A 26,958-nucleotide genomic window follows, 5' to 3' on the forward strand; every position below is an offset into this window, starting at 1 on the left:
TTATCCAGGTCAGTATAGATCATCCGTTTGGTATTTTTACTTGGCAGCCAACTTATATTATGGGTTAATGTCCGTAGTGTTGGTATAGTGGTGAAGTTCAACTTTTTAGCTAAATTAAAGTTTAAGAATAATTTGTTATACTTGAAATTTCTATTCACCATTCCCAGAAATAATAAAAAATTCAGTGTACATGGGCTATAGAATTAAATTTGCTTTGAGTCTAAAGGACATGTTTTCAAGTAGTTACGTATGTTGTCAGATATGCTCAGATGTATGCACAGATTTCTCCTTTCCCTAGCTAACATGTAAATCACCATTTAATTTTTCTTTTGTAATTTGTATGAAATGTTAAAATCAATGTCTGCTATTCATTTTGCTAGAAAATGAATCTTTAATTTGTAAATTGTCTTTTTTTTTGAGAGGTGCAAAGCTCTTGATTACAGTATTTCACATAGTGTTGTGTGACTAAAACAATGGGTGCCTTTAAGAACAGTAGATCCAGTCAAGTGCTAAAATAAAACCAACAAAATCTTATAGCAGGGCTTTTTAAAAAAAAATATTGAATTAAAGTATTAGAGGTCTTTAAATGTCACAGCTGTGAATAGTAAAAGCCTCATGACTAGGCTGTTTGTATGGATATGAATAAGGCTATCAGAATCAATACTCTAAAGGGATTCCATTATAATTTAATCACACTTCTTTACTTATTCATTTGGCTAGTATTTATTGAGCATCTATAATGTGCTAGAGACCACAAGGGCACTACTGAGTAGTAAAGCAAAACCAGACCTAGTCCTTGCCCTCAGTGTATCAGTGAGAGATTAGCATTACCATGTTGAAAATAGTTTTAGTCCTAGGTACATGGTACTGTAACTTTTTCTTTCCTTTTTTTTCTTTTTGAGGAAGATTAGCCCTGAGCTAACATCTGCTGTCAATCCTCCTCTTTTTGCTGAGGAAGACTAGCCCTGAGCTAACATCCGTGCCCATCTTCCTCTACTTTATATGTGGGATGCCTACCACAGCATGGCTTGCCAAGCAGTGCCATGTCCGCACCCGGGAACCAAACCGGTGAACCCTGTGCTGCTGAAACAGAATGTGTGAACTTAACTGCTGCACCACCGGGCCGGCCCCTCTAATTCTTTTTTTTTTTAAGATTTTATTTTTTATTTTTATTCTGTTTTCTTTTTCTCCCCAAAGCCCCCTGGTACATAGTTGTGTATTTTTAGTTGTCGGTCCTTCTAGTTGTGGCATGTGGGATGAGCTCAGCATGGCTTGATAAGTGATGCCATGTCCTTACCCAGGATTCGAACCCGGTGAAACCCTGGGCCCTGAAGTGGAGCGTGAGAACTTAACCACTCGGCCACTGGGCCGGCCCCCTGTCTAATTCTTTTAATATTGTTGATCCCTCTTAAATGTAGAGTAGCTCTTCACTGGTTAGCGTAGTTGATTTTACAGAATATCCCATACCACAACAACACTGGATTTACTGTACTTTATTATAGCTATAAACTTATAAATGTTATACTTCAAAGTTATTTTGTGTTAAATCATGTGACCTGTTGTTATTTATATGGATGTTTAATAATGTAGTCTCTTCAGGTCTATGTTTTATTCAGTAGAAATTTTAATGTGGGGCAAAAGACTTCACTGCTGAAGAGTCTGTAAACAAAATTCCGTATGTACCTTTAATGTGATACTATAATTTGAAAAGTCATAACAAAACTGAGGTGCTCGGGTTTACCTTTGAGGGGGTGGGGATGATAGGGAACTTGCAAAGCACTACCCTAAGCTAGACACCAATCTAGATGCTTATATAGAGACTGTCACCTGCGGTGTTGACTACAGTTGTGGGAGGGAGGGTATCATTATCTCTGTTTCACAGGTGAGGAAATTGAGGCTCAGAGAAGCTAAGTAATTTGTCAGAACTCACTGTCACAGATTGGGTTTCCTGGGAAGTAGACTTAGAGATGGAGATTAGCATGTAGGGTATTTATCAGGAAGTGCTCTTGGAATCCCCTCTGTGGAGGAGGAGGTGGGAAGAAAGCAGGATTGGACAGAGGGGATGCTGAAGGGAGACGCCTTCAAAATGAAGGCCTCTGCCAACCTCATGGGAGCTTTGTTGCTGGATTGGCCCTTCACAGAGCTGTCCTGAGTTGAGATAGGAGACTAGGCCTTTATACCCCTGTGTTGATCTGTCCTTGGGTATAGGCTGCCTCTGGAAAGAGATGTGACCTTGTTCAAGGCATTTTTTCTTCAGTGGAAGCAGTTCCCAAGGAGGACTGATAGCCAAGGGGGTTCTGGGAGGTGCATAGCAGTGGCCCCCGCTGCCCCACAGCTGACTCTGGCTCAGTACTGTTCCTAAGCACACACTTCGCTCCACTGCACCAAGAGCGCTGGAGGACACCTTTGTTTCTTAAAGGGTTGAGGAATAGTGGCCTTAAGAGAATAAGCTAAAGAAATGCGACTTCTTTTGAGAGTAACACTTTAAGTTTGGGTATAATAATATTTTGCAGAATTTTCCCTCTTAATTTGGGGTTCTTTGAAAGCAATACAAAGAATATAACTGCTTACTTCACAGTTATGTTTTTCCTTGGAGGCTGTTTTAGTCCATCTTAAAGTGTTTCAAGCGGCTTTAAAGAACATGGTGACACCGTTCCTTGGTGTTTCCTAAAACCTCCGGAATAGTGCAGTTCATGTGTGTCCCAAGGATGCTCCTTGCTCCAGTGTCACTCAGACTGGTTTTTAATTTCCTGTTTACTGCTCATTCTTGTTCTTTCGCTTTCTCTCCCCCTTGTCCCTTCTTCCCTCTGTCCTCCTGCCCTCCCTGCCACGTAGTACCCTTTCTCTCCGACCCCATATCCCTGGCCAAGTATTTTTAATTAACCTATTAAATGTGCTGTTCCAGAATTACATATAGCATCACATATTTTCCCCACATAGAGCTGAGAAGTTAAATACAAATTCTTCTCTTAACCAATTTTGCACTAATGATTGAGGATCAAGAGGATAATTGTTAAGGCAGTTTTTCCATCACTGGGTTAAAAGAAATAACATATCTTGCTGTAGAATTTTTCCCCAGTGCCTGCTATGCTTTGTTATAGTTGTTCTGCTTTATTTCATTTTACTAAGGACAGTTTCTGTGGGTTATTTGTATTGTCTCATGAGTCTTTACCTCTTAATCATCGACCTTCTATAGTTAAATATCAGAAAGCACACCATTTGTTTCCTTGGTCTTAATCTACAAGTCAGAAAATAGGAAGAAGTCTCCTTCCATCTAAACCTTAGAAGAATACAACGTGAAATAATGTGGCTAAGTCCTAGAAACTCAGCATGTGTTAGAAATAAAAGGAACCTCTTTGGTAATGTCCTCACTCTCCCATTTTGCTGATGAGAACCTGAGACACAGAGAGAAAAAGATGTGCTTGAGACCACCCAGCTGTTAGTAAGAACCGGGACCTCTGGACTGGCCTTTTGGTTCTCAGTCCCAATCGATTTCAGCAGCTCATTACTACCCGCAAGAAAGAAAGGGAAAAAGCACTTTTTAGGAGAAGAAACAATTTATTAAGTAGTTGAACAGAAGCAAGCACAGAGATGAGATATGCCCAGCCTTTCTCATAGGACAGTGTCTTGGAATAAGGGGCTAGTGAGCTGGATTAAAGGCATGAGGAGCAAGGCACTGCCCTCCAGCTTTCTTCCTGCAGGGGTTGTTTTCATAGTTGGGAGCAGCCAAGCTCTTCTGCTCCACGCCCACTGCTGGGGTTCTCTCTCGGTGGATGAGGCCAGAGAACCACTGGGAGGGGAAAATCTCAGAGACTTTGCCGTGAAATAATTCCTTACCTTCCCACCTCACCCTTACCCTGGGGTATTTTTGGAGTATACTGGGTGCAGGTCTTTTTCCTTGGAACACTGAGAACAGGTAGTCAGCCCTAGGTAGCAGATGCCTCAGTTCTGCTCTCTAGTTCTTACTACTGTCTGCCTTGTATTATAGTTATTTACACACATACTTGTTTCCCTTGCTTGAGAGCAGGAGCCCTCTTGTGCTCATCTTTGTATTCCTTACAGGGCCTGCCTGAGGTCCTTGTGTCTTCTCAATGTAATTTTTTTTTTTGGTGGTGAGGAAAATTTGCTCTGAGCTAACATCTGTGCCAGTCTTCTTTTATTTTGTATGTGGGTCACTGCTACAGCATGGCTTGACAAGTGGTGTAGGTCTGCGTCCAAGATCCAAACCTGTGAACCCAGGCCACTGAAGCAGACTGTGCCAGACTTAACCACTATTCCACTGGGCCGGCCCGTCTCAGTGTAATTCAATGGATGTGTGTGCATGTGTGAAACTTATGTTTCAAGCCTGCTCAATGGTGTTGGATTTCATAGGACAGAGTCAGGAGAGTAGAATCAATTCACTCTCTTAGAGATATGAGATCCCAGTGATTAGTCCAGTCTCCTCAATCTGCTGATGAGAACATTCCTTTTGAGACGATGATGTGGTTTACCTTGTGACCAGCTAGTAGCCAGACACACAGGCAGGATGCTGAACTCACACTCAAGACCTGTTCCTTATTTCCGGTGCTGTTATACGCTTACCCATCCCTGCTCTGTAGGCCCTTTAATAAACCCATCTAGATATAACTTCACATCCTGGAATACTGTGGAGCCTGACTTCCTCACTAACATATTCCTTAGGGAAAACCAGCTTTACTTTGCTATTATAATAACAATTGCCTAATAATATTCTAAACATTATTAAAGGTGTTCCCAGCAGATGCAGGTGGGAATTGATCTGTGATGAACACAATTTAATTTCAATGTGCAATTAGGTGTACTGTTGGTTTATTTGCATAGGAATAGCAATCCTGTCGGGTTTTGCATTTATGATGGATCTGCTCCGTGTCAAACAGAAGAATGTGCGCTGTCATTTTCTTCACTGCTGTTGGGAGGCAGAAATGCAGTTGGCATTTTAAAAAGTGAGATCGTTTTTGACCTGTGATTCAGAAAAGGCGTTCTTTTTTCTCTGGGCTTTATTCAGTGTGCTTACAAATTCTTAGTGTGATGTGTGGAATTTGTGTCTAATGTGTATTTCCTCCCCTCAGAGCGCTGTTATTGGGCCTGGCTTGTAATCACAACTTGAAAGGGGTTTCTCTTGATCTCAGCAACTGTGAGGTAAGAACATCTTTAAGAGTATGTACTAGCATAGATAAGAGCCTGAAAATTGCTTTGTTTTTTTCCGGGAAAAAGTGTGATACTGTGATTCTAGATGGTATAAATGAAGCAGAAAAACACACATTACAGAAGTTTTTGATGTTCCGTATTTTGCAAGTTTAATCTACAAACAGCCATGGAACACCATTCAGAAAGCATTCAAGTGTGTTTTTAATGACTTTTCCCCCCCTTCTTGGAGCCAGTTGCTTAAGTATTCTATGCTGGAGCCTTGAGATATAAAGTCATCAACTAGCTTTGCTGTCATGAAAAGTGTACTGTACAGCATTCCTTGCAGGGGGCAAGTGTGTATAACCTACCTTGAATTTAGAGAGTATGAAAGGAATGGCTGGCTTGTTATGAATTTCACTTTTTAATGTCTTGGTTTAAAACAGAAAAATTAAGATACTTCTCAAAATTACAGCAATTCTAAACACTTCCTATCAATGAACGCAGAGAGGAATTGAGACTAAACCCCTCTACATTTGTAAGAAAATACCCAGGTATAAACCACCCGGTCTCTTTGGAGCCCGACTTTACCTAGCATGTCAGACTTGCTGTCTTCTTCTCAGGGCTGGAGGTGGAAGTCTCTTCAGTCCTGTTCCTGGGTCTTTATGCCCAATGTTGTCTCTTCCTGGCACACTCTTGCCATGTCCCTCTTCTTCTCCAAGGCGTCCCTCTCTTGAAGGATCTAGCTCGAGTCCAGTCTCCTCCCTACCTGCATCAGACTCTTAGGGTTCGATCCCAGTTTTCAATCCTGGATGGATTAGTTGATATCACTAAATCTCAATTTTTGCATCTGCAAAAGGGAGACAATATTAGTGCCGCAACCTTGTTATGAAGTTTAGAGAAGCTATTTTTTGACAAGTGCTGCTGAGAGTGTCTGGTACATATAAAGTTTATTTGCTCTTATCTGTCTGTCCATCTGTTGAATTTCTTCCCTGACTGCTTCAACCCTTTATGATCTTGTCCTTTTCTAATTGCCTAGTACTTAGTGGTGGTGACATGCATTTGAACACTGAACCACATAGTGCCTTGCACAATTATTAAATTGTCTCCTGTATGCTTTCCCAGCTAGGCTGTAACTTTCTGGAGGGCAATATCTGTGTCTTACTTTGTTTTATGTTTTCAGCTCCTACCAAAATGCTGGGCACCTAAGCCAACACTAAATATTGAAGATTAATGCTTTACCTCTTTGAAAATTCTAGAAACTGACAAGTCTGAAATTGTATCATGTAAATTGTTAGTGCAGGATTTTTTTAAATTCATTTGGAGCTGGAGTGAACACCAACTGTGTGTGGGTTGCTAATCTTTTGTGTGGAAAAAAGAAAAGCCAAAAAAAACCCAAACCCCTATAAAGCTAACCCTGCATTGTGAAGTTTTCATGTGAAAATAAATGCTTTTTTATTTATAAAGAAAGACCATAGAACAGAAACCAACTCTAGTAATATGAATTAATTATTTGTTTACCAGCACTTTGTTAACGGACTTGCCAATAATAATTTTTTTATGGCAGGAGGAATAAGAAGAATGGGATGGGAAGGGTTATTCTATCAAAAAAAGCAAGTCGGTATAAACTTGATTGCTCTGTTAGATCAAACTACTGAATTAGCAGTGGCCTATAAGTGGTTTTACTATCCTGATTAAATATGATGACTGCTGCTAATATAACATCTTTCATTTAGTTCTGTCATCAAAACTGGAATGGAAATAAGTGATCCCATTCATATAGATGAGGAAACTGAGGTCTAAAGAAGCTGAAATAACCCAACTCACTAATGGCAGAGCCACAATGAAAGTATGTTTTCCTGATTGTTGTTGATAATATGAGTAATTATTAGATATTAAGTACGATTGGGGCTATCCTTGTGGCATAGTGGTTAAGTTCAGTGTGCTCTGCTGCGGCAGCCGGGGTTCACGGTTTTTGGATCCCCCGGGGCGGACCTACACCACTCATCAGCCATGCTGTGGCAGCATCCCACATACAAAGTAGAGGAAGAGTGGAACAGGTGGTAGCTCAGGGCTAATCTTCCTCAAGCAAAAAAAAAGGAAAATTGGCAATAGATGTTTAGCTCAGGGTGAATCTTCCTCAGAAAAAAAATTAAAAAAAATAACCAATCCAGATATTAAGTATGATTAGACATTTTCTTCTCAAATAAATTGATAGGGGTCATGTGCCCAAAGAACATTGTCTTATATTGCTATAGAGCTTGTTCTCTCAACTCCTTTGGGATCCTATTGGGAATAACTTTCAAAGACAGTTATATTAGGTGACCCGCATGAAATTGACATTTTTGTAGGTCAGAAATGGCAGACTGTTGGCAATTTCGTATGGTTCTACTGAACAGCTAGTGGACTTTTTCCTTTAAATTTTTTCTTAATAAGATAGGAATCCAGATCAAATGATTGTTCCCTAACGGCAGGATTGAGCATTAGTATGATGATAATTCTAACTTCAGTTTGGCCATTTGTTTATGGACTATATGATAAGATGATACTGTTGAGATGGGGAACCCTTAAAACTATCTTAGTGCCATGTTCTCCTACCGTCTTATAGCTTGGATCACAGTACTGGTGACCACATTTATAAAGTCATGTGTTATATTGCTGCTCATGAAATTGATGAAACACAGAATTATTTTTCCTAATGTGTCTTGTCATCTTTTTTTCCACCCTTTTTTTTTCTTAAGACTAGATGTCCGAATTTAACTAGGTTCCACTTTGCTCATCTCTATGATATAGTAAACCTTTCTCCTGAAAGGTATTTGGGGTTACAATATCATCCATATAGAATGCTTGGCACTTTGAGTTTTACTGCTGCTCTTTAATCATTCACTACTTCAAAGTTTGTGTAATGCTGTTAGAAAAAAGCTTTCACTAGCTTGGAAGTTTAAAATTATGCGTATGTATATTTTTTTCTGTTCATTCTCTGTGTAGCTGCTATAGACATAATGTCCTCTACTCTTAGCATGCCAATCAAAATCATGGAAGAATTTAGCACTTAACCTTCTCTGATGATCAGATTAATTCCCAACCTGTGGTGGTGGGAATTGAAACTTTTCCCTGACAACAATAATCATCTTGGGAAATCATTTCCACGGGGATGGCTTACTTAAGATGAGGGACTGACAGACCTGAAAGGAGTCAAATGTCAGAGTCCTAATGTTGAGCAGTTTCTGACGTGGGCACTGTATGAGTTCAACACCTCCTACAGATGCCTCTATTACAGGGTACCTGAGCCATAGAAGCAAAGAACAAATGTGAAATACCTTGAAGTCTTTTTATACTTATAATAGATAATTAATTTTATTAGAAAACAACTACTGTCCCCTGATTAATTTTAAAATGAGGTTTGTATGGGTGTCATGGTAAGTAAGTGATCATCATCTAAGATGGTGGTTGAGTTTATTGACGAAAAGAGAAGAAAGTGACCTTGAAGTTGGAATTGGAAGTCTAAATTGGAAGCTTAGAATAACTTTGCTTAAGCAAATTATTTTTGTTTCTACCATATGCCAGTTCCTTTGCTGTTCATTCTCACCTTTCCTGGTGAGTTGTCCTTGTAGTATTTTGTGGTATTTCTGTATTCCCCTGAAAGAGGCATTTCGTATTCATCAATTTGAATGAGAGAGGAGATTTACACTTCATGCTACTAAAAAAAAGTACCTTGCAGATATATAAATTATGGAGTTGCTTTCCTGTAACACAAACATCATTGTTATTTGAAACTTAAATCCAGAATTTGGGGCTGTGTTCTTTTGGATCTATGAGGGCTAAGCTAGTAAGTACTGAAATGGTCTCTTTTTGGCCTTTTGGCTAAGATGAAGTGTTAGTATCTGTTCTTATCAGTTTAATAAGTACTGAAATTAACCTTACATTTACAGATAACGTCTATACTTAGAGAAAGAACATCTGTGTTCCTAAAGCCGTTTCACATGAATTCTGTTAGCATTTCTTTTTCTTTCCCTTGGTCTTTTAGTACCTAAAGGAATAATTTTTTTCCGTAAGAACATGACTCAGAGTAGTCACGGGAGGAAAAGGGTGACATGGCAAAGGGCGGGCACTTGGGAATCAAAAAGGCCCCGTTTGAAACCTGGCTCAGCCACTTGGCTTGTCAAGTGACTTACTTTCTTTCAGCCTTTGTTTCTCACCTGTGGAACGGGGATTATAATAGTTTGTGGGGATAGTATTTGGCGCAGTGCTGAGCCTGGCACATGGGAACCATTATCTGGGGAGGCAGAGATTACTTCAGAGGAGACTTATTTTGAATGTTAGAAATTACAGCAGAGATTGGTATTGCCTTTCTAAAACGTTTTATTCAGAAGCTTTAAAATATTCTGTCTTTACTAAAACATTTTTTGGAATTGCCTTCAAAGCTATTTGAAATCTTTCAAGAAGAATTAGTCTCATCAATTTACAGTCACACCTAATTTTTGACACAAAATGGTATTACCGGCTCTGGCCAGACTTGCGTCTGAAATGCCTGTGGTTGACCCTAATTCACTCTCAAAGGGTAAGAACTTAGCATCTGTGCAGATCTTCAAAGGAATGTGTGTGTTCCATTGCCCTCAAGGTTGGTTCCAGAAGAAGAGTTTGAAAACTGTTTTATATGGTGGTGGTGGTAATGGCATTCGTGTGTCTTCGCCCCATGTGCTTGTCTACTTGAAAGGAGGCAGTGAATCTATACATTCTGGCCTGTTTTTAAAAATCTTATTACTTCATAGTCTTACTTCAAGAGAAGACTAGAGAAGTGCTGGAACGAAAGTCTTCAAGCTTAATCTTCTTCCAAGTGAGAGAGAAAAATCTCTGATAGTTTAGTGAAGATGCAAAGGCTAATTATAGCCGAGGATTGGTTGCAGGTCTGGATGTGGGAGTTAGTTCTTTTAAGGGGAAATGTTGCTGCACATAATTCCACGATTCACTGCAAGGTGCTCTGATGATGCGTAGGAAAAGAGCACCTGATATTAAAATTTATAATGAGTTAGGACATTACAGCAAGTGAATAGAAACTTCTGAGGCAATTCCGTTCAATTTGATAGTCGTTCAACCTCCTTTGAGATGAGAAGGTGGATCTGCTGTGTGTGTTGGGCATCATTGCTGTACCCTTCGTGTACCACTTTCCTATTAGACTGGGTATGGAATGCAGGTTGGAAAATGTTTCACCATAGGAAGCATATATGAAACAATATAATACATGCAACCATTTGCACCTTGGAAATCACTGTATTTATATATATTTTGGTTAGGTTCTACATTGCCTTTTGGCATCAAACCCTGCTAGCAAGAAGACATTTTTGGTTGGATCTTGTCAAACCATTTTTCATCCTTGGAGAAACCTACAATATTCACAGTTTTGTGTGAGAAAATTTCTCAGAATGAAAAACTATGTTTTTTTTAAATTAAAATTGGAATTCCAATTGAAGAAAAGTGATAGTTTGGGGAGTTATTTTATATTTAAATTTGTAATGTTTGCCACATCTTTTTAAGTGGCAAGTGATCTTGAGGAAGGAAAATGGATTATTAGAAGTCCTCTCTAGATTTTAGTGTCTTTGCTTCTCTTGTCCCCGTTACGGATATTTGCGTGTTAAATATAACTATTCTCTTAGAACTGTGAGTAACATCTGAAATGTTCCACTTTCCTTGAGAGGACACTTCCTCTTAAAAGAAATGTGATTTTATTTTTAACATTCAAAAAGTATTCAGTGATTCCGTTGCATTTACTCCTCTTTGATCTTGCTTTCTTTTAAATAACATTAGTGTGTGAGATCTAAGTGAGGGTAATTTAAAAACCAGTTTTACACGCACACATGCAGACACAGCCTCTAATTATGCAAATTCATTTAAAAGGCTTTTCATTACAGTAATGGAAAAGCTTTTACAGTTTTAGGAAAGCTTTAGCTTTTTGGGAATTTTAGGCATCTAATAACTGGTGAATTCAATCAAATTTTTTGGTAACTGAAGATCAGTTATTTTCTTATTTAAATTTTTGATTTTTGTTTTGGGAACAAATTTTAGTTGGAAGTGTTTTTTTCTGACTCTGCTTTTTTGCATTGTGTATTGATAGAGACTTTATCTTCTCCGTTAGTCTGCTTACTGCTGATAACATTTTTTGTCTTTTCTCCTTGGGCTTTCCTTAGCTTGGCCATTGTGTAAGTACCTTATGAATCAATAAATTAGCATAAATTGATACATTTGATTATTTTTTTAACAATTGGAAAATGTTAGTTTTATGGGTGTATGCTACAAATATTATCAGTCGAGAGTATTTATATAATAAACAGAATTGAGCACTTAAATGTTGCCTGTATTTTCCATAGATGGAATATTTTTACTGTACTTTATAATAGAAAGTAGAAATTCTCTTGTAGAAATTTTACTTCTGAACAGAGAAATCACTAACAGCAAATAATGAAATTGTCAAGACTTGTGCACTTACGTTTGTATTCTGAAAAACATAATGTTTTTGCGTGCTCTGAAAATCAAATTGTTTCTTTGAAGTGTTTGCCTAAATCATTTCTTGCTTTAACTTTGATGTAGCGTACATACACATTCACTTCTTCAGCTGTTAACAAGCTGTGATCTGGAGCAGTCCATCTCAAAAGTATTTGTGGTGAAGAACCTGTTTTTTTTTTTTTTTTTCAAATTTCTGATTTGTCATAACCCATAAACTTTTGCTAAAATATGATAAAAATGAATTCCTACAAAGATTTAAACAGACAAAAAATACAAGCCCTCAGTTTTTCTTATGAGATACAACAGACCTAATATTATTATTACTAAGGTTTCTAAAATATTTATAGTCAATTTCTGTACTTATTTTATGTCAGGCCACAAACTTGGCAGACTGCCACCAGTCCGCGGACCACACTTTGAGTAGCAGGGTAGTAGGGATGGTCTAGAGGTGGCGTGATAAGATGGGCTTGATGGAGCATTTGGATAAGCTGGAAAGCTCTGGAAAAGAAAAAAAGGAGTAGTGAAAGTGGCCTGCTCACTCTTGGCGATAATTCCACACACTTGGTCAGAAGCCTTTCAGCTGTGGAGTTGGGTGGTCTTGATTTCCCTGAAGTATGTAGACCAGTCTCTTTGGGAGGTCTGCCTGAGTGACACTCACCTTCAGAGGTCACATCAGACACCTTAGAGTAATTTGCTGTCACCTTAAAAAGTTGGAAGGGCTGGGGGCCAGCCCGGTGGTGCAGCGGTTAAGTTTGCATGTTCTGCTTTGGCGGCCCGGGGTTCGCCAGTTCAGATCCCTGGTGTGGACATGGCACGGCTTGTCAAGCCATGCTGGGGTAGGCATCCCACATATAAAGTAGAGGAAGATGGGCACGGATGTTAGCTCTGGGCCAGTCTTCCTCAGCCAAAAAAAAAGAGGAAGATTGGCGGCAGATGTTAGCTCAGGGCTAATCTTCCTCAAAGAAAAAAAAAAAGTTAGGCTGAATTTAAACACATCAACCGAAATACTCCTGAATAAAGAGTGATCTCAAAGATCTGCTCAAAACTCTGCTTAATATATGAGTAGCCAGAGAAAGTGGTAGGTTTTGGGCCAGGGTACCATAAAAATATCGCATCTAAAATAGTGAAACAAGAATTCTTTAAATTCTTACATCAAAACTTGACAAGTAGAAAGTAGCACTTTATATTTTAAATTTGGTATGGAAGTTTATATAAATTTTAATTTTCTTAAGGGAATTGAGAAATGACCATGTTCCTTGGTACATAGTAAGTTCCAAATAAATGGTAGTTTCTTCTCTCTTGTTAGTAAGTTTACTGAGCAAAGGGGCTATAGCTTGGGAAACTTTGCTTTCTGCACAATGCTTTACACATTGTAGGGACTCAAATAGTTGCTGAATAGAAAATAGAAAGATATTCTGATCTCTATAAAATATGCTTTTGGTTTCATGTCAAAAGATGAAAAATACTGGGTTTTATAGGTTGCCTTTCTTTTTGGCATAAATTAGGTATTGAGATGAAATTAACAATTTGCTTTTGGTTTTGCTATAAGCCAACCATAATGATAGTAATTTAGATTAATATAATGTCTTTTTATTCTGTGGCTCAGTGAGTTTGTACAAATCATTTTTTGCACTCACCTTTAACTGTTTACTACCTACTTTATAACAGTTGGACCTCACACCATTTCTGTAGGACAATTAGGGATGGGTCCTTCCTGAAGTGTTTGACATTCAAAGTTAGTGTGTGTTGTCTCCTTTGGTGGTTTTACTGCTACTTGGTTGAGTTATACCTTGAAATCTGTAATAATCAGATAAAAGAGTCACATGTTCTCATGTATAAAAGGGACTCTTTGGATTCCCAAAAGTCAGAAATGAAGAAAATTCTTATGGGTTGACAGACAGTGCCTTGCCAGTGGTGGTCCTGCGTGGGCTCCATCTTCTTTTTGTTTCTTTTTCTAATGATTTTTAGATTTATGTGGTATGAGAAATAGCAGTGACTAGTGACTGGCTCTTTATCCTCCAGTAGCTGAAGCCTTTACCTTATATTTGGTTTGTGTTTCCGTAGCTGAGATCGGGAGGTGCACAAGTGTTAGAAGGCTGCATTGCCGAAATCCACAACATCACCAGCTTAGACATCTCCGACAATGGTAAGTCAGAAATCAGAAAAGAAATAGAAATATTATTTGAAGCATTTAGTAAAGGGAAAATAATCTTCTAGCCCAATCTAGACAACACCTTGATAAAAATGTTACTTTACTTCTCGACCAATAGAACCTTTTAATTTAACAATAGAATTTATTTATGGAATAAATCTGTGCCAAAAAGTCTTACTAAGTTGATTCCGTGGCCAAAAATGCAAGGTCTATGCAGTAAAATGAGTAGGTTAAAAAATATATATCATCAGTACATTGATAAAGTTAAAGATCTGAGTCCAACATTTTGCGTTCTTGGTGATAATAAAATTGAACCCTCGTTTATTTATTTAGAAGCTTGTTTCGTTAGCTTCGTTTCTGCTGATTATAATAGCATGTGAGTGTGAACCTGTTAAATTTGCATAGACAACTGCAGTTACTTACCAGCGAACAGTGCGTTGGAATCTTCCCTCACAAAGTGATGGGGAGAAGTGGAATTTTCTGCCATTATCCGTGCTCCATCCCTGCTGACTTTATTTAGCCACTGATTGTATAAGAGATTTAGATAAGTCTTGTAGAGAATGAGTTTATCCCTGTGAAATAATAGGACATGAAAAGAGAGCAAAAAGTTCCTTTGAAAATAAAAGATTAGAACCCAGGGCCCTCAGGAAAGTCACCCAACGGCGTGTCACTTTTGCTTTATTGTGTTCCAGCTGAGAATTCATTTAGAAGCATGTGTTTTAATTCTCCACTTACTCTGATTCTTTCCAGGTTTAGAATCTGACCTATCTACCTTAATAGTGTGGCTCAGTAAAAACAGATCAATACAACACCTGGCATTAGGCAAAAATTTTAATAATATGAAATCCAAGTAAGAGTTTTGAATTTTTTTTCTATGACAATGATGAAAATAACCAGCCTCCTGAAAGCTTTTGATTTCATTCCACTGTCCGCATCTTTAAAATCTCTTTAGAAATCTGACACCTGTGTTGGACAACTTAGTACAGATGATTCAAGATGAAGAATCAGTGAGTATTTGAAAAGCTTTTGCCTAAAATCTTTTGTTTGTTGCCACTCTTACTAATTATTTCTACTGGGTTAATGCTGATACACTTCAGATAATTTTATCTATGTATACATTTTCTCTTATTGTTATTTTAAAAAATGGGAGAAATATGCTTTAGTACAGTTATAGAATGTATTGAAAATTTACGTACTTTTCATTCAACTCATTTACTAACTAAAGGAAGATTGTAATAGCTGAAAAGAGTATAAATTGACTTCTAAGCTCATCTTTTAATAAATTATACTCTTTCCTAACTTCACCTAATACATTAATCTGCAGACATGAATTTTTACAATCTAGTTGACTTTATGACCTTATATCATGCTGAGAAACATCATATTGCTCATTTGAATTTTGTCTAATAATTACGCAGAATTATAAGAGACTAGGAAAGTTGTCTCCCATCTTACATTGCTTCTTGAGCTCTAGTAATCATTATATTTTTATCCGTTTTACTGCTTGTGACTAAGAATTGGTTCAGGGTAAAGAAATTTAATTCTAAATAATATCCTATTTTGCTGCCCTTTAAAATGCATTAGAAAAAAGAAAGATATTTTATGGACAAAGCCAGAAGCACTCTACTGTTAATTCCTTTCATTTAAACCTGGTGTTTCACACCTTATATTTTACTGATGCTCTTTAGGATTTTTGTCCCTTTCCCAGCTTAGTCCTATTTGGCCACCAAACTCAGCTTTTATGTTTCCTAAAATCCAAATCAATTGGTATTCCTACTATGAAGATTCACATTATTCATGTTCTGTGACAGCTACTTCTGTAGGTCATGAGAGTGATTTCCTACATTAATCATGTGAGATATGTCACTTTTTTAAAAAAGTATTATTTTCCCTTTTGAATTCATATGGGGTAAGAGCAAATTCTATTATAACTGTAAGCTAATTTTGCTGAGAAAGCTAAGGGGCCAGGAGAGATGGAGACCAAAACTTTTCCTTGCTCGTCCCACACCTGTTTGTGGGGATCTGATCTGGAGGGCAAGAGAAAATTCTGTTGTGCCTCCTCATTGTGTGGATATAATTTCCAACCTGTGGGCTAGAAATGAAACTCATTATTATTTAATGAATTAAAACGCTTGTCTTTGTCCTCATTTGCCGATAAACCCCATATTTTGTTCCTATTAGACTGGGTTATTAAAATTAGGGGCATAATTAGAATGTAATTTACACCTTTCAGAATTTATACTGTTTGTTTTACAGATTTAATTTGACTTTATACTGCCCTGCTTTATCTGAGCTTCTGATTTCCCAGTATTGGCCCAGTTTTAAAAGATCAGGAAAGTTGATAGTGCAGAATCGTATTTAATGTTCACCGCCAAATATTGTTTCTTAGCATATATTTTAGGAAAATTTATGAAAAACATATTTCTTAATTTCATATTTTGCTTATTACATGAGGGTCTTCCAACTCTGTTTCTGTAATTTTGAAAGTCTCTCACTTAAAAGATAATCTTGATATTTAAAACACACCTAAAAACATGTCGGCAGATGGTAAAATTTGCTATATAAATGTGAATTCTGTTTATAAGTTTAAGTAGTGTGCTGCTGATTATGTACAGTGAAAAGCTTTTTATGTTCGTGTCATTGAAAAGTAGGCGGCTTTTTCAAAAAGCAATTACCTTCTGTTTTTTTCCTGCTTCTGCGATAGTGATGCGCAAAAACAATTTAAAATGATTGGGAGTTACGTCTTGTGACTATAAAAATTCCACCGATACCTGGCACAGTTGGGCTCATTTTTTGTTCTACTTTTTAAAGGTTTTTACGTATGTAAAGTTCTCTCTTTGCTTTTTCCATCCTGACCTTGTGTTTGTAAAGCTTGTTCTTTGACAGTCCGTGGAATACTGTATTTGCCCAGTATTGCACATTACGTTCAGCTGGAAAACCTAGATGTCACCTGCAACTCTAGACAGTTGTTGTCAGGCTGCTGCACCCAGAGCTGTGGGATGGTAACACTGAGGGGCCAAGACAACAGGGAATCTTGTTTTGAAATATTACGTACAAACCTGTTTTGTAACCAATAGAACAGAGTGTGATTTTCCTGGGAGTGCCTGTAACAAGGAGACAGATTCTCAGATTCAGCACCTTCAGCTATGAAAAGAAGTAGTAATGTTACATGGAAGTGCAATAAATCAAGAAGGGATGACCTTATAAATATGCATGCAATTCAGGCTGTTCTCTTCGCATTAATAACTCTGCCTATTATTTTTAAGTGTTAACTGGGGTGTATTAGAGTTTGAATATAGTATTGGAGTTGGTGCTCACTAGCTTGGAGACTTGGCAGTTTTCCAGTGTTCGGAAGAAGCTGTAGTATATCATTTTTGTAGTAGTTGAATAGAAATTGTGGAAATGATGAGAGACGTGATTACAGCTTTTTATTAAAGCAACGTTGCATTTATTTTTATTTAAAACATTAAGTTTTCTGAGCCTGCAGCATTTTTAGTTAAGTCTTTTCCATTTACTTGAGTGTAGGATCTTAAGAAAATTGAAACAACCTCATTCAGCCTGACTGAATGTAAGCATATCCAGGCTTTTTGGCTGAGGTTTTAATTGCCTTTTAATTACCGTGCCATTTAACTTTTAAAGATTTGATTCTAATTAATGTATTACCTTTTGATTTTGCCATAGATGTATTTAGTTTAGAAAACATGGTCAAATTTGGACTATAAGGACACAAGTATAGTCACTTGGTAAAACTATGACCACATGCATAATGCCGCTTTGTGGGTATCTGAGTCTGGAAACCATCAACACCCTCATCCTGCCTCCTGCAGCCATTGGGCAGATGCGCCTCGAACAGGTGTCCTTTGGAAGTCAATGTTCAATGGTTGAGTGAACACACATACACCCCAGGCTTTGTGTGGGGGTCATACAGACCACCCAGGTACATCTTGAGACCCCAATCCCATAGGCCACTGTAGAACCTGGTCATAGATGACTCTGGAAGATACATCCAGCATCCACCACCCTGTGATGTCAGCACTGCTATGGAATAAGCATGTAGAAATGTTTAGTGTGGCTGGGCCAATATGGACCACCTCAAGCAACTCAGGAGATGTCCAAAACCCCCAGGGAAGTCTGAAATCTGACTTTTAGAGCCACATTACTTCATGTCCTGGAATTCTCACCCCTTTGTTAATTCAGTTATGGCTGAAATCAAGGATAGCAAATTCAAATGTCCACAGGGCTAGGAGGGCAACATAAACAAATAAAGTGAGCTGGGTGTAAGTGGGGAGTACTATTCATTTTTTTTTTTTTTTATCAGATGCTAGGCAGGCCAAACCAAACTGGCTTCCAGGCTGAGTGGCTTACAGTCTCTGGCTTAAATGGACTGCAAGTGGGTTGGTGTGGATTCACCATACAGCTTAGGGTTCTAAAAACGTCACGCACATTTTACTTTTTCTTTTTTTTTTTTTAATTGTAGGTATCTCTTCTGATTGGTACTTAAAAGATAAAGCTAAGGGTGGTGATCAAAAAGATCGGGGATAAACTAATAGGGGTAATGTTGTGTTAGAGTTAAGAGCACAAAATTTGTAACTAAACTGTGTGGTTCCAGTTCAGCTACTCTCTGTGTCACCATGGTTGAGTCACTTAACCTTTCTGTTTCTTACTTGGGAGATAGGAATAACCATGCTTAATATAATTATACCCAAGTATTGGGTTACTGGGAGGATTATGTGAATAAATACATGTAGAAAGCTTAAACAGTGGTTAAACAGAGTAAGTGTTCAATAAATGTCAGCTATTATTAATCTTGGCTGGTTTTTATTTTGCATTTGGCCTCTACTAGTGTTGGTTTTTCTTTTATCTTTTTTTTTTTTTGCTGAGGAAGATTCATCTTGCGCTATGATCTCTTGCCAATCTTCCTCTTTTTGCTTGAGGAAGATTCATCCTGAGCTAACATCTGTGCCACCACAGCATGGCTGCTGATGAGTGGTGTAGGTCTGCACCTGGGAACCAAACCCAGGCCACCAAAGTTAAGTGCGCCGAACTTAACCATTAGGCCACAGGACTGGACCCTCTACTAATATTTTAAGATGTTATTTCACCTTCTATAGCAGTAAAATGGGTAAAAAGGGATAGTATAGCAGTACGGAAGCTCAGAAATTTTCGTATAGTATTTTAATTTATTTCCTCCTATCCTCCACTTCAATGGAGCTGGTATCTGCCACTCTAGATATCTTCCTATACCTTCCCTTAGAAGAGAGGTGGCTGGTAGTCGGCATTAAAACAGAACCTCTGCATGTTTGAATCTAAATGTTCATTTTATGCCAGAGTGTTTATGTTCATTTTCTGTCCCATTTATCAGGTTCTTTTGGACAGAGCTTTCAAAATCAGACACTTTGTGCAGTGGGTACCTCCCCTTTATGATTCTCCATGGAATGGGTCATTGAGAGTGGGGGCTGCTTTGATGTGACAGTGTGAGTGCTTTCTCTTGTGCCCTCTATAGCCTCTGCAGTCCTTGTCCCTGGCTGACTCGAAACTCAAGACTGAGGTCACCATCATCATCAATGCCCTGGGAAGCAACACCTCCTTGACCAAAGTGGACATCAGTGGGAATGGAATGGGGGACATGGGAGCAAAGATGCTGGCCAAAGCACTGCAGATCAACACCAAGCTCAGGTACGCATGTCAGGCCCTCAGCCCTTAGGAGTGGACGCTTGTTCTCAGGAAGGCCTGGAAAAGATTCTGACCAGCAATCATTGGAGAGCTGGCTCTGCCTGCATGGGCCTGAGCTTCCCATGCCGCCAGCTAAGAAGCAGAGGTGACAGTTGTCTTTTGTCGGAATACTGGGGAGAGTGTTCCCAAATTTAGACAAAGTGATTTCTTCAAACTGTTGTCTTAAAGATTTCCAGTGAGGTGAAACCTGACTGAAAGCTGTTGCAGTTTCCTGCTTCACATCCGTGTCGCAGCTGACCGATGTGTGGGGAAAGGCAGTGAGGAGCAGAGGAGGGTTCCGTAGGCAGTGCCAAACGAGCAGAGCTGGGAAGACTGGAGAAATAATACGAGGGACTTCCTGTCCTTGGCTGTGAGCCCGGCGTCTTATCTTTCCCTCCTACTCCTGCCAATATAAAGACTTAAAACCCAAGGGATCCACTGTCAAAGGCAAGTTCACACTGGGTGCTAACTGTGCTGTTTAGTGGTTTTCATCCATAGTGCTTCCGAAGCATGGCTTTTCTTAAGGACTAGCTGTGTGGGAAGCACTTTTCTTAAGGACTAGCTGTGTGGGAAGCACTTTTCTTGAGGACTAGCTATGTGGCAACCACTTTCTTAAGCCCTAGCTATGTGGCAACCATGTTATTATCATCCGTCATTCAGAGAGAGCCAGATTGCCACCTAGTCCAGCAGTCTGCCGAATGAAGAGTTAATTCACATTGCTCTTCAAGGGCTCTTTCTTGATGTTTCCCTTGCTCTCCAACATAAGACAGAGTCTGAACCTTTTGTCTAAAATGAAACCAAAAGCCAAAAACTGCAGCAATTTCTTTGAAGGTCAGTGTGGCTGGGAAAAAGGTCATTGAGATGAGCAGTGGAAAGCAATTAGAGGTCGTAAGACCGGGATCATTCAGACAAATAAAAGCCATTTCAAGTGTCAGGCGATGTGACCAATCCTAAAATACCTCTGAAGTATTCACATTCTGAAGGTAAAATAATACTTTTCTTCCAAAATAGGTTTTGTGTTGAAAAAGTAAACAACTTCCTATCTTTGGTAATTGAGGTTTAGCCTGCAGAGTGAGCAAAGTTCCTGGGATTTTTGGTCACACTGTCTCAGGGCAATGATGAAAACCTAAGAAATTATGACAAGATTCCCTCTAGTTGTTTAGAATGGAAAAAGTCTCAGTGCCTGAAATTCTTTATGTTGGACATGGGGCTGTTGAGCATCTTTTGTAAGTAGCTTCAGCCTCAGACATGAATACTTAGAATACTATTGGGAGACTATCAGAGAAATCAGGTTTTAGAATTTTCTGGCTAGTGAAACATTAGGTAACTTAATGGTACGTTAATGTGCTCGTTGTTGCTTTTAAGTATGGTTTTTTCATACCACTTAGCAGTAAATGTATTAAGAATGTAACATTGGGGGAAATGCTCATCCTTGCTTTGTTTGAAACAAAGATGAACATTATTCCTTGCTCACATAATGCCATTGTATGAAAATACCTAGACGTTGTCACCTGTAAGAGATTTATCTTCAATGGGAGAATCGTTTCTTTCATTGCTAAGTGTCTGATCATTTCTATAATTTGGTTTTCAAACAGGACTGTAATATGGGACAAGAACAACATTACTGCCCAAGGCTTTCAAGATATAGCCGTTGCTATGGAAAAGTAAGTTTTATTTAGGACTTCTTTATGGGAAAATAGAGAAGAACCAATGGTGTCTGTGTTATCAGTGGGGTAATAAAAGTAGCAATAGATTGAGAGTCAGAAGACCTGGGTCTGAGGTAGTCTACTGCTAACCAGCCACAGGACCTGCAAAGACATTTACTTTCTGCTGGCCTGAGTTCTTGATCTGTAAAATGAGGGCAGAAATGCTTGTTCTGCCAAAGACACTGCCTTGTTGTGAGGATTAAATGAGATCATGGGGAGGGACCACATGATGGTTGCCTTGCTTCCTTCTTCTTGCGGTTTCACAATCTCTTTCCACTGGATCTTGCTTTTTTGACCTTTACAACAACTTTGAATGCAGTGGTGAGAAGAAAGCTGAGGTCCAGAAAATAAAAATGAAATTGATGAATGGCAAGCCTAGGGCCAACTTGTCTCATTACTGTAAAGAGCTTTCTTTATTACCTTGCTAACCAAAGTCTGCAATTATTATTTATTGTTGAGTTGACTCTTGCAGTAAATTAAATGAGAAAATAATAATACAAACTTGGCTGAAAAAAATGCTAAAAATCTGGTTCTTTCTGAGCTTTTCAATCCTTATATTCTATTCCAAAGGCAGGAATGATCAAAGCAGATATATAGCATCAAAAATGAGACGTGACAAAATGTGGGTGTGAAATGGGCAAGAAGTATATAAGTCAGTCCCCTGGGGAAGGGGAGAGTGTGCTCATGATTTCGTGTTTTCCCAGATTTCTCGCCGTGCATGAGTCCTCCTAGGTGGAGCTCTCATGCCCAACACGGTGACATGAATAAGACCCTAGAGCTGGAATTAGGAGCCCTCCATTCAGGTCCCAGCTCTGTCACCAGCAAGTCTGTGATCTTCAGCAAAGCATCTCACCTTTCTGTTTAATTCTTTGTTTATAAAGTGAGAAAGTCAAGGAAATATCTCTGCCTTCCAATTCTAAATCCCAGGGTTCTGCTTTAGCTAGGAGGTCAAAGTTGCTGCCACCACAGGCCGTCACTAAATATGGATGGCGGCTCACACCATCCAGTCACCACAGCCACCTGTCCCTGGAGCCTTTTGTGACTGCAGAACCACCTATAATTACTCCTCCTCACCACAAAACCTCCAAATGGGACCGTTTATTTACCAATAGCTGCATTTGGGTGCTAAGAGCACAGTTGCTACCATGATGATGTTGTAGACAGCCCAGACTGGTCTTTGTGAGAAGCCAGAAGCGTTCACACCAACATTTCCAGACTGATGGTGGGGCTCCCTGGATTACAGTCCGTCACATACGCTCTCCTCCCAGATGCCAATGGTTCAAAACCACATTTGTTTTAAATAAACGAGGCTGGTCTGTAGCATGATCAAAATTGGATGAGGGAAAGGAAAATCTTCAAGGCTGCAAAAAAGATGTACTGTCTCTTAGTTTCAGTTGGTTGGCTCCTCTTAAACCAAAAACAACAGTTTTGCTAAAACAAAGCTAAGGTGAAAATTGAAGTTACAGAAATAACAGCCCCTTCTTTGCTGGTTATTTTACATTAAGCCACCATATAAGTTGGTCTGGATGAAGAACAATTTTTCCATTAGATAATGCCCATCTAGATTAAAAAGATTACTGTTATGATTAAGATAATTGTTTGTTTTCTTTATTATTTTTTCATTATTTTCGCAATTAGTTGTTAATGTACTCTTCCAGTAGAAGTCATCTAAATATCCATGAGCATCACACTGTGAGTGCTGCTTATCGTTAGAGACCTAAAGCAAGCCAGCTGTGATACCAGTGCACTGAGAGAATGCCCCAGTCGTCACCACAGGACCCAAAATGTCATTCCTCCTGAGCATCATGTTGTAGACATGACAGATGCGTTTTGGGGTGGGAGAGGGAGCTCCAGTGCTCGCGTTTGCAGTGGGGGAGCAGGTGTTCACGGCTGACCGGGCACCTGGCAGTTTGTAGCAGGGTCAGGAGCAAAGGCCGGCACACAGATGCAGAGTTCTGTGTGTTTTCCTCCCACAAAAGTGACTCACCCTTGCGCTCTGCGTCTAACTAGCCAGTCAGCGGTGGTGAGGTAATATACAGAGGCAGTACTCCATAGCTGCTCCATTGGTGTTTAGAGCCTGGTGGACTTGGATTGGTCTTGACTGCAAACTGCAAGGACCTGCAGAGCTCAGGGTGTGGAGCTAGGCAGGAAGCTCGCTCCCAGCAGCCTTTCTAAAGACAGTCCCTGGTTTTGGACTTGTTTATTTAAGGGAGGCCGGAGCCTGAACAGACTGTTTCTGTGGATGCTAATGTCCTTGCCTTGCAAGCAAGTGTTTTGTTTTGATTTTTGATTTTTCCTTGAACAGTCTGGGTCTGGCTATCACATGTAGTCGCTGTGGTGATTCGGGTATGTTCAGATCTACTGGTGGTTCAAACCTAAATGGTCAATGCGGAACTTTTTTTCTAGCTTTTCTCTTGGTCTATCTTTTCAGTCTCATTTTGAAAATTCTTGATATGATTCTTGATATGATTAAAAACTGAAACCAAAACAGCAAAACCACGTTTCTTAAAGTTGTGTCACTTTTGTAAGACAGTAGGAGGTGGCCAGTGGTGCGGCACACACGGAAACAAAAGAAAGCTGATCTGCTACCTAGGGGCCTAAGATGGTCTAGTAGTTTAGAATTTCCTAAAATATTTGGCAACTATCTTTTTGGCTTTTAAAAAAGAGTGCCGTATTAAGGTAACAACAGGAAGTTATTTTTAAATAAACATTGTTTTCTCCTTTTTCTAGGAACTACACATTGAGATTTATGCCGATTCCTATGTATGATGCTTCTCAAGCCCTGAAAACAAACCCTGAAAAAACAGAAGAAGCTCTGCAGAAGGTATTGAGGAATCAATAGCCTAATTATAATAAATTCACATTTGAATTGAATTATGTTAATAATTCTGAACATATGAGCAGTACTTTGTTTTTTTCTAAAGCTTTTTTCGCATTGACTTTGTATTCTTATAACACGACTGGCATAATGCGTGACTGGAGGAGGAATAAAATAAGAAAGACTAAAACTTACCATGAAATTTAAGTGGAATAAAATAACATTCTTACAACATCATCATGTCGGAGCTTAAGCATGCATAGATAACTTCCTGTCTGTCCTTTGGCGAATGTGTGGAAGTGGATATCAGTTAGCACTACCTTCATCCTCTTCATTCTCAGTAGATAGAACCATCCCTCCGTTCCTCATCAAGAAATTGAGGGTATTATTGAGCTCTCTCTTCACCATCTCTGTCTGTCAATGTGTCTAAATCCACACTCATTTCCACCTCCTTTCTGGCAAACCCAGAGGATGATGGGTACCTCCCCCTTCGTAGTCCGTGGTGCTTTTGACCCCACCATCTCTGCCCCGTGCTGGAAACTTGCCCTGTGAGTCATCCCCTCGCTCTGCCATATCTTCATCCTTCTCTTTCTGTGATTATGGTTACTTTTCTCTCCATTTTTAGATGTGCTCAAATATTTCCCATCCGAAGAAGCCTACTCTGCCTTTACTATGGGCTTATTTAGGGAATCTTTGAAATTTTTCCTCTTTGTTCTCTCATCTGGTGATACTACTCTCCATCCAGTCTTGCAAGCTTGTCTTTCCTTTCCTATATCTTCCTTAGCTAATCAGTCACCAAGTTGATTGATTCTATAGCAGAAATCTCTTCATTAGCTCTCCTCTGCTCTATTCCTGTTACAGATGCCTTGTTCAAGCCTCATTCTCTCTCACCAGGATTATTCTACTCTCGTTTGTTTTCCATGTTGCAGTCAAAAATAGCCATCTTATTTCAAGATAAATTTGAACGGACTAAAACCTTCAATCCATCCCTCTCCACTAGCTGTAGAGATAAAGCCTGGTCTCCTTACCTTGGCATGAAATTCTGCTCAGAGTCTGCCTCCTATCCACCTCCAACTTCATCTATTACCAACACTTACTTTTTGTTTTGCTCTAACTCAGGGAACTTGATAGAAATGCAAATTCTTGGGCCTTGGAAGCTCAGGTGGGACTCAAGAATCTTTACAAGCTCTCCTGGTGATTGTAAAGCTTGAGAATCCCTGCTCTAATCTAGATGATACTCATGCTTTCCCCACTACCATGCGTGTCTATTTAAATTGAAATCAAGTGTCTGCTCAGCCAGGAAGAGTCCTCAAAGCCCCTTGATTCCCCTAGGTAGGGGGTCTTCTCAGCATTGCCTGTGCTTCTCTCTGTCACTGGCTTTGTGACATTGTTTTAAGTTAGCTGCCTCCATATTTTTTTCTCCCAGTAACTTGTGAGCTGCTTGAAGTCAAAGCCTGTGTATTTTTCATCTTTTTTATTCTCAGCAGCTAGCACAGTGACTGGCGTGTGTGCTTGGATGCCCCTTAGACATTTGTTGAATAAAAGGGAGTAAGATTGGGGGCAGCAAAGAGGGAAACCTGTGGTGTGGCAAAAGAGATCGTCTGAGATTTGGATTCAGAAGATCTGACTAAATCAAACTCTTTTCTGCTTTCTAACTTCAATAAGCTATTTAATTTTTCTGAACTTTAGTTTCTCCATCTATACAAAAAATAAAGCTATTCAATTACTATGTCTAGCTGACACTTAACATATAGGTCTTACTGGGTGCCTGACACTATTTTAAATGCTTTGCCTAAATTAACACCTGTAATCTTTAAAATAAACTCATAAGATAGGTTCTATTATATCCCCATTTTACAGATAAGAAAACTGAAGGACAGGTGAGTAAGTAATTTGCCTAAGGTAACCATGAGGATCAAACGAGGTAGTATATGTGGAAAGCAGTTTGTCAACCATAAAGCAACATACAAATGTTAGATATCTTTATACTTTCCTAAAGGATATTAGTCATCTTATAACAAAAGATATATTCTAGAGAAACTGGGTTTCTGGTTTCAGATTTGACATGTGAAGAGTTTGGAAGTCATCATTCCTATCTTCACAACAAGAAAAAAAGCTGAACAAACAGCAACTCAGTGACTTTTCTTAGATCTGCCAGAGAATTGAGGTTACAAAGCAAACTGTCACCCTGGAAACTGGAGAGATGGGAATACAGAGAATCACAGTGAATCGAAAGTGAAATCAGCTCACCAGGAGCAGAAGTTACTGGAGCCAGTAACTCAGAAGAATGCTTGAACAAGAATTGATGAATTGCTGGAGGCCTAATGTGGACTACTTTAAGAGCTAAAACTCCTAGGGAGGCCCTAGTCTTAGGGAGGCCCTGGCTCTTTCATGGATTTTACCTCCGAAAGCCCCACCAAGTTATCCCGGTAAAGACTGGAGAAAAATCCCTTCCTGTTTCTGGCAGGGGGAAGGGGAAAAGTAACCATTTTGAAATACACTCATTGCATTCTGTTCTCCATAACAAAGGCTCAGCCTCGAGGGAAACTGGTCTGCCAGAGCCTTACGGAAGACAATTAGACAACTCCAGCCCCCTCTAGGCTTCCTGTTTCACAGAAGGAAGGGAAAAAAAAAGCCTCAAGAAACACTTCTTAAGGTCATAGCCCAGAAACTCAGGCCACCTAAAAAAAGAAACTCTAAATTTAATCATAAGATTATAGAAAGTTTCCCCTCTGTAACACTTTATCACCATATTAAGTATAATAACGGTGGATTACAACTGAGCAAGGCTGTAAGACACTCTGTTTAAGAAGGAGTTTCTAGGGAAACCCCAACACAACTGAGGAGACAAAAAGAAGGACACTAGAAGAAATTAAACACTCTGGCACATATAGCCATAGCAAACATTCAACGCAACCCAGCTTCTA

At 39.1% G+C, this 26,958-nt stretch overlaps 1 protein-coding gene and 1 pseudogene across 25 annotated transcripts in view; both read left to right on the forward strand.

Moving 5' to 3' along the window:
- CARMIL1 (capping protein regulator and myosin 1 linker 1) overlaps positions 1–26,958 on the forward strand; it is a 312,501-nt gene that overhangs the window by 192,772 nt on the left and 92,771 nt on the right. For all 25 annotated transcript variants that reach the window (XR_011529654.1, XR_011529655.1, XM_070584187.1 and 22 more), the window contains 7 exons: positions 5,088–5,157; positions 13,708–13,789; positions 14,546–14,645; positions 14,748–14,802; positions 19,299–19,471; positions 21,103–21,171; positions 23,944–24,037. Coding sequence is in view for 23 of the 25 variants with exons in the window: in XM_070584187.1 (XP_070440288.1) it covers positions 5,088–5,157; positions 13,708–13,789; positions 14,546–14,645; positions 14,748–14,802; positions 19,299–19,471; positions 21,103–21,171; positions 23,944–24,037 (643 nt within the window). In the remaining 2 variants the exon portion in view is untranslated. The remainder of the gene's footprint in view (positions 1–5,087; positions 5,158–13,707; positions 13,790–14,545; positions 14,646–14,747; positions 14,803–19,298; positions 19,472–21,102; positions 21,172–23,943; positions 24,038–26,958) is intronic.
- Positions 8,987–9,104, forward strand: LOC139077567 (U2 spliceosomal RNA; annotated as a pseudogene).

Source organism: Equus przewalskii, chromosome 19 (genome assembly GCF_037783145.1).
Source record: "Equus przewalskii isolate Varuska chromosome 19, EquPr2, whole genome shotgun sequence".
Classification (NCBI taxonomy): domain Eukaryota; kingdom Metazoa; phylum Chordata; class Mammalia; order Perissodactyla; family Equidae; genus Equus; species Equus przewalskii.